Here is a 12,053-nt window from a genome sequence, read left to right on the forward strand (position 1 = left end):
GTATGACAAAGTAATTGAGAAAGGAAGAAATGGCCTATCATATTTTTGTTGGGGCAGGCCTACCCAAGTGATATTTTAAAGTTTTGTTGAGTTTTTTTTTTTTTTTTTTTTTTTTTTGTTTTTTTCCCCCCATTTATTAGGTGTAAACCTTCGTGATACTTGGGACCTCCTGTATGTTGCGTGTTCATGCTGTTCACTCTCTTCTCCACAAACACAAAGTGATGACAAAAAGTTTTTGAAGGGTTTTCAAATCTAACTGCCTATATAAAATAGGCCTATTACTCTTATTGGGACCACTTGTCGTTTGTGCTTCTATAATAAGCCTAACAACCATTTTAACACCTCGCATATTAACACATCTGACAGCCCTAACTCATTGGACAAGCATGACCACCTTGTCGTCGTACGCTATATGTAAGGTCGTTGGAAATCGTTTGATGGAATTAAAGTTTGGAACCAGGAAGAGAGGGAGTCGAAAGTGGAGCTATTGTGTCGAAGAAAGTTCGTTTGATAATATGCTCAGAATTTTGCAAGGCTAACTTTCTACAAGATAGGGCTCTATTCAATGACGGTTTGATTTTCCCGGGATTAAATACACCATCCAATTCGTGACTTTCATGACTTTTATGGATCCAATGACCAAGGGTTATAATAAAAAAAAAAAAAATTTGATTTGAGGGTGCACTGCGGATTTATTTAAGACATAATATTCAATATTGATTAAAATTAGACAGACACAATGCCAACGCCTTCCTTCTCTCGCAAAAAGCGCGGTATAAATCCCTATTTATCATTTCTAATATTAAAGGTAGTCTTGAATTAGAGGGCGCACTACGGATTTATTTAAGACATAATATTCAATATTGATTAAAATTAGACAGACACGATGCCAACGCCTTCCTTCTCTCGCAAAAGGCGCGGTATAAATCCCTATTTATCATTTCTAATATTAAAGGTAGTCTTGAATTAGAGGGCGCACTGCGGATTTATTTAAGACATAATATTCAATATTGATTAAAATTAGACAGACACAAAGTATATGTTCAATTTTCACGTATTTTATTAACAGTCCAGTTAAATGATTGATTTACAATAAATAATTTTTATATACTACTATCAAATACCTCAATACAAGACATTGCACAAACTATAGTTTAAGAACTAAAACTGTAGAGTTATGATATTATGTATATTAAATACTGAATATTTCTGACATCCCTTGCACCAGCCATAATAAATTAAATTTGTCATATAATCATAATTTCAGTTATGCATATTTATAAAAATATGTATAAACATAAATAGACATATTGTTAAAATCTGTGAGATGTTTCCTCAAAACCATCCCAAAATATTGTGGGAGGAATTTAACATTTTGAACCTGTACCAATACTAGCGTGGGGGGGGGGGTGTTTTGCCAATCCCTAATATTGTGGTCTAAAAGCACAATCTTTTGTCATCCAAAACCATAAAATCTCCCCCCATGATCCTCCACCAGACAAAAGCTCTAGGTGGCCCTTGATTAGGATCCCCTGCTAAAACTTATTAGAACCACGTGGGAAAATTTCTTGAGCAACTATTGTTTCATAACTGACAACTACAACTTTAATTATTGATTTTATTAAGTTTTTTGACTTCATAGTCCTGCTGGTTTTGTGGAAACAAGTCACATATGGTACAGTATATGCCCGTTAGCCTGATTGCGCAAAAAAAAATGTGCACGCAACCTGTTATATGTGATTTTATTTACTGTTGTTTTATTCTTAGTCACTTGTTGGTTCAGCACCCTTTCAAATACATATAAATAATAGGTGACAATATGCAACATATTTTTTGACAATGTATATATGAATATGAGCAAAATTAAAGAGCAGCATTAACATAAATAAAAATTGAATTAGGTACAGAAACATTGAGGTTTTTTTTTTCAAGGTGGAGTATTCAAGTACCCAATTTCAATTAGTATAGAAAGAAAGATAGCAAATATATAGCAGGAAACACATTACAGTATATGTGATTTAACAGCAAGAAAATAATAATACCTGTAATACACTTTAAATTAAAAATACAAAATAAAATTACACAAAAATATATTTAAGAATTAAGGGAATATTATATTAAACTAAGAAATATGTTGATAACAAGCAAATTGAAAGGGAGCTAACATCAGTTAAGAACATATTTTAACCGGCTTCAGCTGGTTTAAGCTGGATTTAATGATTAACTAGCTTCAGAAGACTGTTCTCACTAACACTAATTAGATCAATAATACCATCTATATTTAGTGCAACATATACCTAATCACACTATCATGAAATCCATAAATGTAATATAAATTTGTACAATTCAATTTATAAAAAATGCTGTTTATATATATTTTTTGCTAATTCAGAGGCTAGGAAAAACAGCCCAAGTCACCTAAATTTCAAAATGTCAGAAGAAAGACATGAAACTGGAGATAAATATAAGTTCAAAACAAACAAAAAATATCTAAAGGCACCACTTGCAGAAGAAAACTATTACTTTACACTAAGGCAGAGTATATAAAAAAACTTAAGGAGAAAAGTGGAAACAAAAGAAAAGAACTACGTGTCCAATCTCCAATCATATTCAACCTTAGCTCCTGAGTCCATTGCATACAATTCCACTGCAAAGAATACCTGCCTTCAATATATTTGGCAGCAGCCCATAATAATGGCAAAGCTGATCAGTATATAACTATCATTTCATATTTGATATCAAATGAATGTTTTTATAAGATCCAAAGACAATAATGTTTATGTAAATTAGTTTGATATAAACTAAACATTGTACATAAATTGGAAGTTGATTTTGTACATTTAGCACCTGGCCAAGCAAATTATCAATTAGGATTATAAACTCCAGTTCAATGAAACTTATAATATTATTGTTCTACCAAAGTAGCATAAATTATGGATATGATAATTACTCTATTTTGATCATTTATCAATTAATAATCATTATGTAACCAAAGCTGTCTCTTATACACATCTAGATGTGTATAAGAGACAGGATCGCACATCATGGCGATTTCATGTGCACCTTGAGCACTACTGCAGCAGTGGATATGTGCTGTCTCTTATACACATCTAGATGTGTATAAAAGAACCTCTGTAAAATATAAACTAGAAAAATGAAAGGATAAAATAATAATATAATATGAAAGAAAAATTAAAATTTGCATAATTCATTATTACAATTTAATTCCAAAAGAAATTGAAATTAACCAAAATCATTACAAAAATTGGCATTTTGTGGATCTCTCAAACTTTGGCTCTTTACTTGATGAAAATCCGAAGTTAGTCTCCAAATATGTAACCAGCTGACAAATCCCTACACTTGCCAATACAATTCAAAATTAAGTTTTTGGTATTTCCCAATTCTAATACTAATTTTTATTATTATTAAAGTGTTTAATTGATAAGCGTTAGTTAAGTAATATTTGCAAAATAAGTTATGAGTATTTAATTCATTGGATATCAGCCAAGTAGGTTTGAGAAACAGCTTTCAATGATTCTTAAGTTTAATATTAAGCTGTGTATATTCAAATTTAATTTAATATTTACAATAATTTAAAAAATATTTTTGATATATAATAAAGTTAAATATTAATAGTTGATGTTTTTCAACATTTCTTTCATACACCGTAGAAACGTGAAACTGGGTGAGTTGACATTTTGGCTTCTTAAGCGAAATTTCATATACTGTATTGACAAAAGCAGGGTTTTGTCAGAGTTTATCTTAGTTGTATCATCCAGCGAGTTAATGCAAAAAAGGCTAAATTTGAATACTGCCCTCTATATGCTGGGTTGCTAGCATTTGTGGATCCACTGTTGCCATATTTTTTCCATTACATTTCTACCACAAATTCCACTATGGAATGAAATTTATATGATAATTTAGTCAGATGTTTCAGATAAATACAAATTTATTTTCAGAAATCTATACATATTTAAATCTCTCATCTATAATTAAATTCTCAAACTACTACATTAAAAAGATTTTTTGTTAAACCTACTTTTAATATCTGGGAAAAAGAACATATTTTGATTATCTTAAGTAGATTAAGCTTATAAAAATAAGTCACCTTTATTTATTAATAATTTATTAATGTTCACAGTCTACAACCTTCAGCAAAGCTAAAAAACAAACATTTGGAAAACTGAAGAAAAGATTGATTAGAAATGAATATTTCATGCAAATTTATGCAAATTAATATTTATCATCTGCCTCATGACCTGCATAATGGCACGGTGATTTGACCTCATGCAGTTTATGCAAATTAAATATTTTAACCTCCCAAAATATTTGTACAAGGTACTCTTCTTTAAATAAATTAGCACACTATCTATAACATACATTGCAATAAAATGCAACTACCTTGTCAACAGGTACAGTATACTGAAGTTGTCTAGTAATATACTGGATACAAAATAGAAAAATCCATTCCACCATCTTGTTTAAAATATTCTGTTGTTTTTCAGATTGATTAGATCTTGGTTGTGGAAAGGGTTAACAATTCAATGATTGTATTTGTTTGCTCTATTGAAATTCTTGCACAACATGGCTTTGCATTCGACGCTGGTTTAAAATGATGCCATAATGTATGTTGATATTACATTTCAATCAGCTTTTGAAACAGGCATCTTAAAATCGACTATGGTAGCTTGCATACGTTTTCAGAGCATTCATGGATGCATACATGCTTAATAAGGCAAGGTTTTGTCAAATACTTTTCATTTTTTTCTTCATCAAAATCCACTTCAATAAATTTTTACTGCTGCTGAAACTTTCTGCAAATTGATGACAAACAGCAGATTAACTTCTTTGCAGACAGTCGGTGCTGGAACGCATCGATCATCTGAATCCTACTGACGCAATTAATCCTTCTAAGAATTATTAATTACTCCTCAAAAAGAATCCATCTTTTCAACTGATTGGACAATTGAAAGCAAAGAAAAAAGAGGATGGACAAAAATGGCGCAATTTTCTCACAGATTGGAATACATATGTGGAAATGTACGCATAAGAAAAAGCATAGAACCTATTTTTCTACAGGTGGCTAGCCATTATAATGTTGTTACATATTCAGTGTCTTGGTCTCGTCCATCATGAGAACTATCATCGGGGGAATCGGAATTCCGCCTTCTCCTTCTTGCTGATGATTTTGGAGATCGTTGCGTATAGTCTTTTAATTCATAGCCACCTAAATGGTCAAAATATGGCAGTTTTGTGTCCGTCTGTTTCTCTTTTAACAGTTTATGTGCTGCCTGATCTAATTCCTCCTGTGTCATGTCGCATGCTTCAGCAAGTTCTCGCTCAGCCACTTTAATTAAATCCCGGTCAACTATTCGACCAATTCCTTCTTGGCATAATACCTGAAATGAAATTTATTCAAATGTTACTACCACTGTTTATTTATGAAGTAAAATATTTTTAATAGATATTTTCCAACATTATGCAGAGAAACACTAGTGTGAAGTGATTGGTAAATTGATTGATTATAGAGGGGTCAATTTCACTTATTCAGGTTGAATAGTCATGTGTGTGATGGATTAAGTGGGCATCTCCCAATAATATTGACTATAAGCTCCTCCCACTCTCGCTGGCTGTTTTTATAAAGCATAAAATGAGTTTACTCATTAAAAAATGCAGTTTGTGCATGGAACAGATAAAATAAATAGCACGAACGCTAGAGCTAACAAGTTAGTCTGTAAAATGCTGAGATTTGTCATTTCTTATATTGTTCTATAGCAGACTAACGTAGCAACAAATGTTCCATAAGAAAATTCAATGTAAAATCAAGTTTCTCTTGATTAACTGATAGTACATATTGATTCATGGAAAATATTTTGTTTCAGAGTCACATAGACATGTGAGTAGACAGTGAGTATCAATCACTCAGCCATAATTTAATAAACTCATTCATAGTTTTGTCAAAATCAATAACAAATGTAATCAACTCTTCCAATGAGAAGACACAGAGTCTGCATGTAATCATGAATATTTCTTCAAGCCAATTACTGATACAAATTTTAGAAAAAGGCGTTGCTTGAATCTTGGGTGTGGCTTAAATTTTTCTCTAATTTAATAATGTGGCTTAAAATTAGGGGTGCGTAGCGTGAAATTTATGAGACTGAACTGAAATTCCAGGATATGAATTGAAAATACATTGTAATACTTGACATTAAAATGAAAATGAAATGGACATCTAAAATAGAGGGGCAGTGAATTGAAACTAAGATGGGAAATTTTTTTAATACCTTGTTTAGCAAACCCGCGGTCCGGCAATAGAAATGATTTTGAATTTAAAAAATGCGCACATGCCACCACGAAAAAAAAATTGAAATTTCAGAAAAAACTTAAGTTTTACCTTATTTTTATTACGCCCACCGCCGTCTTAAAATATGCAAAAAATAAAATATCCGTATTTCTTCCTAGTTAAATAAATTTATTACCATCCCATTACTACAATGTTTACATTCACCAATAAAATTTAAATTTTATTTTCTCCTCCGTCTGGATGTTTTTGGCAAAACTATTTGCTAAATAAGAAAACATAAATTTATTTATTTTTTTTTTTCGCCCTCTGAAGATCTTTAAAAAATACAATTTTGTGAAACAAGGAATAAAAAAAGTCTCGCCTAAGGGGAATAGTTTGGCATTAATTTGTGTGGCTTAGTATTAGATTCCAAATTAATGGTTTCAGTGGATATATTTTATTTGAAAGTAAACGTTATGGGAAAAATGTTATGAAAAATTGGAACAGAAGTAGTCAAGGCAAAACTAGTATAATTTGATTTCATAACTTTGTTGTAAATATTCTATTTCAAGAGATGCAGACACATATATGATGCACATTATCAATAGCAATCTGAATTTCAATACACAATAGGGAAAACCACAACAATTTATTGCATTCTAAACCATTTAATGAAAAGAATAAATTTGTTGATTTTTCATTTATATTATATCTATTGTTACCTTTAAATGAGACTGCATAAACACTTTAATACTAAAATATTTTGACTTTTTAAGTCAGTTTATACTTTTCTATTTATTCTACATTGCTCATGTGTGTTAGTGTATAATAATAATAATATGATGTGTTTCCTTTGATATTCGTTCAAAGTAGAAGATATAGTATCTGTCTACAATGTACAGTAAGTGTGTCATAGTACTTGTTGAGGAATTTTTGGAAGGCATGGTTATACAGTAGAAATAAGCTAACACACAATTAAACAGGTCTCAAACCTAGATTATTCTTTACTTGATACCTCATACATTGGTCAAATATTAGTTCTAAATGCAAACGTTACACTTAATACTCAATGTTAGTTTTTATCACACAATTGGCATTGTTATTGGACAGTTGTAATTCTTTCCTAAGACAGTGGGTTTTCTCACTTTTCTAATCAGTTTGCCAAATGAAATAAAATAAAATCATAATTACAATTAATATAATTAATAATAATCAATTAAAATAGCATGATCAATCATTTAATCAATCAATCAATATGTCAATGACTAATCAATCTATCAATTCTAAATCAACCAATTTTAAAGCAATTTATATATCAATCACTATATCAATCTATTATTTAATATAGTAATCAATTATTACATGTAGTCAGCAGTCTGTCCAGGAGATCTGTTGTAAAATTCTTGGCAGTAGTGTTAAATAGATTTCATAGAAATTAATAAAAAATATGCTAGTCATGAATATTCATGCATGTTAATTTATATTTCATACATATTAATAGTGTGGTGTATAAATTGGACACATCAATCCCTACATTAATCAATCATGCTGATGCAATTCCTTGATGTTGATAAAATGGATAAAAATTGCACCATGGATACTGAATGACTAATTAGCCTGAAATGTGCATCTACTATATGATGTCAAAGTTCACAAGATTACTAACCAGTCACATTTGCAATTTTATTACAAATGGTTCAATGTTCCTTTTATTCCTGTACTTGACAATAATGATAATAATAATAATTAGTTTAAAAGTCAATCTACATAGATGTATTTGTACTTCAGCACCTGCATATACAGTTTATATGTTATTTACAATGGTGTCTTCAAAAACAAAGTTCCTAAAACAAACAGCTATCATTTGTAATTTCAAAAAAAAAGAGAGGGAGCTCTTCAGAAAGGAGAAAGGAAATAAGAAAGAACAGCAGATGTGTGAAATAGGTAGAACCGTTTCTGTTGTGTACAAGTTTAATACTCGTTGCTAACCTTTGCTACTAGGCTCTCGGTACTACTTAAAATTGCCTCTGGTTTTGATGTTGATTTCCGTAGTAACGGCATGCGAGGCTTTGGTTTGGTCAATTCTTTGTAGAAAGCATCAGATGGGTCGAGGGCCATGTCCAAACAGCCAATGGAATGACGAAATTGCTGCTGTTTATTTTTACTAGGTTTGTTCCCATGTAATGTTGCACTACTCGGACGAGAATCTGGTAAAGAAACACGAATTCGGCCCGGAGATGATGGCGGTGTCCTCCAAACTCGGTAGCTAGTTTCGCTCCTTGGTCGCCCACCAGGTGACATTCCAGCTACAGCCATTGCCTAAATAAAGTGAAGTAAAGATTGCTTTAATAAACTACCATTATCAGCATTTTGATCACCCGAACCATTATCACCATGAACAAACCCACATAATTATCTTTATTATATTATCTATACATGGCTACATAGAGAGTGACGCTCACCCAAGTACGGCTCATGTAATATAATTTTATTTTTTTGGTTCTTAAACTATCATTATTTTTTTTATTTTGACTTCTATCGGAGACATGTCATGAGTGATTATCCTTAATCGGATACCGGCGCTTTACAAGTTTTCATTATTATTATGATTATTATTATTAAAATGTCATCCAACATTGCCATCTGTCACCGTCATCATCATTGTTGTCATCATCATTGTTGTTGTCATGGAGATTGGATACAGAATCAATTACGTGCTTTTGAAACCTTCTCCACACACTAGGGAGCATTAATAATGATAGCACTTATATTTCTAAACATGCAGGTAATGAAGCACCATCTCAATTCCATTCCAATTAATTCAAATCCAACAAAATAGCCATTGATACTCCCATATGAATGGCGGAAGGAGAAAAACATACATAAAGTTATTTAAATAACATTGCATTTTTTTTGCTAAAAGGAACTACTGACCTGAGTTTGTGCTAACTTAAGTGGCATTGCTGTCTTGCGTTGAGATGCTGGGGGATCCACTTTACCTGCACACCTTAACAGTCCACCTTTCTTAGAAGAGGAATCACTGTCAGTACTAAGGAGGCTTATGTTATCAGCAGGAAGACTGGAATTAGTTGGGGTATCCATCTGGTTTTCTCTGGAAAGAGAGCTGGGTGTTGAAGAACGAGCTCGTAGTAGTAGGGGAGAAGCCTCTGGTGAGGGCAAGGGAGAAGGTTCTGGGGAGGGGGATGCAGAATCCTGAGGTGATAGTAGAGGTGATGTTGCAGAAGGTGTTGCTGTGTCTGTTGAACTGTCAGCGTAAATACACGATGGTGATACACAAGGAGAAACTTCCTCCCTGAATGAAAAAAAAACATAATATAATTAAAACATTAAAATTTTATGTTTATGAAATATTTTGTTTTAATGCAGTAGACCTTCTATTTAAAGGACACCTTCAGAACCGAAAAAAGTGTCCCCTGAATATGGGGGTTAGCTGCAAAGGATAATATTTGTATTCAGATACATACTGTATACTATATGATTAAACATTCTTTGCTGTTTGGCAGGCAAAAATCCGATATTTCAGGTATGGAGCTACAAAATACTGTAAGCTTCAAGTCCAAAGTAGCAATTAAGCTAAAAGCTCAACGATTAGGTCTGATTAGTTCCTTAATTGAGTTTAATAACTAACATAACAAAAGTCAATTAATCATTTGAATAATACAGTATATAATTGGATTTTTATTGCTTGGGGTTAATGAGGCTTGAATTGTTTTAAGCAAGGGGTTATGCAAATTAGTGTCACTTTTGTACCACTAGCAAGCTTCAGGCTATCTAGAGGAAAGCTGAAAAGAGAAATCTATCATTTTCAGGGTTATTGATTTTCTAGGTTATGTAAACCCTTACAAAGAATGTCTGCACTAATGATCGGCTTGGATATATTATGTGTAACAAATTCAAAGGTAATCGAATCATAAGAAATGAAATTATCCAGAACCCTGTTGGAAAAATGGCTTATTTTTTGTGCATCAGTGATATACTGTATTTTAGCAATAGAAAATGGGTGAGCTTATACTTATTTACATTAAAGCAAGCAATATTTTAACCTATAAAAAATAATCAAAGGGTCTGCTTTATCATCAATTTACTTTACCCATATCTCAATAATACTTTTAAAAAAACCCCTAAATAAATAAGTCACATAAAAAATATCTGAAAAACACAATCACAACATTCTGCACAGTAATTTTTATGATTATAAAAATACTGTAAGAAGTTTGATTTATTAACCCGGCCACTCACTGTGTCACGATCATCGAACAAAGTATCAAACTTTGCTCTTTCTGAGCGCCACACAACTCAACACCGTCTATCGATTGTCGGTGGCAGTCTGAATGGAAAAACAATCAGTTGCGCACACGTCATGATGTCGCGCTCAACGGAATCGCATTAGCAAACGACCGTCGGGCTCAGTGAGTGAACGGCTTTAGCATCGCTACTAAAATACATCCTAGTACCACTTACAGTAATTCACTATTGAGTTTCTTCTTTAACTCACACTGTTTCTGCAATGATGACATATGTCGAATGGTTTTAGAATTATCTTTTTTAATAAACTTTTGAAACAATGTTCCCTTTGCACCTTGACCTCTGCGAGGTGTAGTATGTAAAGTTCCAGTTGATGTGTAATTAAATATGTCCCGTACATTTTCAATTGATTTTGGATTTTCATCAAACTTCTTTCCCGTACTTGGTACATCTTCGTCTTCAATTAACTGTCCTACGGGCCATGTGCAACTATGTGGCAGGTCCACCAACATCCGTTTTTCTACATACTTATTCCGGTTGTATGTTCTCCCAAGTTTTGGAATCCCAGTCCATTTTGGTTTAAGACTGTCCATCAAAAGCATATCATCATCTTCTTTGAAGTGTAAAGACCTAGAGATGTCTTCATCTTCTGAATTTATGTCTTGTGTTAATCCTGAATCATTCTCCCCAACATCTTCAACAGAGTTGCTTCTAAACCCATTTGGTTGCGACTGCTGGATGCAGTTTTGACAAATTTTTCCAGGAACGTGTATCACTTTGTACCTTGGATGATTAAGATCTGAAGATGCTGTATATACCAAGCCTTGAACTTCCATGCATTTAAACTGCACAAGAATTGGCGGTGGGTCAATTGTTGCAGTAAGCATTCTGGATGCCCGCTTCAACTCACTCACACTCAGGTCAAAACCTAGATATTTCTCTATAAACCTGACCACAAGCTCTTGGGTGTCTTCGATATCATTGTCGCTGTCCTGACGTTCAAGCCCAACAAACACGAGCGTCTCCTCAGACATCATCCACAGCCACTGCTCGAGATGGTGCTCTAATTCTAAGCAGCGCCCTCGCATCTCACGTTCTGTTCGGGAAACAGTCATTCGAAGGAACTCTACTTCTTTCTCCAAGAACACAACTGATTTGGTGAAGTTTTGCAAGGCATTCCTAAGCTCATTAACAAGTATACCATCTGGAAATTCATCCATCATAAAAAAAAAAATCACTTGTTGACCTCTAATACACACAACACCCAAAGATATGTTCCAATTCCAAATGATGCAAAAACATATGAAAAGCAAAAGATTTCAACGTCAATATATTACTTTCAACAAAGAAACATTAGCATATATAACTCCAGTTTATTCGCACAAACACAGTAAAAATATTATTGAAACGGATTCATTTCAATCTATTATCTTATTAACAGCAGCTAAAAAAGTAGCCATTCTTCTGTGGCATGAATCGTCTACAGTGCTTTCGTTGATTTCCA

At 32.7% G+C, this 12,053-nt stretch overlaps 1 protein-coding gene across 1 annotated transcript in view; it reads right to left on the reverse strand.

Moving 5' to 3' along the window:
* Positions 1 to 3,569: 3,569 nt before the first annotated feature.
* The window catches only part of LOC117107867 (voltage-dependent L-type calcium channel subunit alpha-1D-like), a 96,671-nt gene continuing 88,187 nt past the window's right edge, over positions 3,570 to 12,053 (reverse strand). The window contains exons 41-43 of the mRNA XM_033249676.1: positions 9,218 to 9,596; positions 8,273 to 8,602; positions 3,570 to 5,399 (exon numbers count right to left, since the gene is read on the reverse strand). Coding sequence (XP_033105567.1) covers positions 5,091 to 5,399; positions 8,273 to 8,602; positions 9,218 to 9,596 — 1,018 coding nt within the window. The 3' untranslated portion in view covers positions 3,570 to 5,090. The remainder of the gene's footprint in view (positions 5,400 to 8,272; positions 8,603 to 9,217; positions 9,597 to 12,053) is intronic.

This window comes from Anneissia japonica, unplaced genomic scaffold (genome assembly GCF_011630105.1).
Source record: "Anneissia japonica isolate Jap-2015-1 unplaced genomic scaffold, ASM1163010v1 scaffold288060_len1141017_cov207, whole genome shotgun sequence".
NCBI classification, from domain to species: domain Eukaryota; kingdom Metazoa; phylum Echinodermata; class Crinoidea; order Comatulida; family Comatulidae; genus Anneissia; species Anneissia japonica.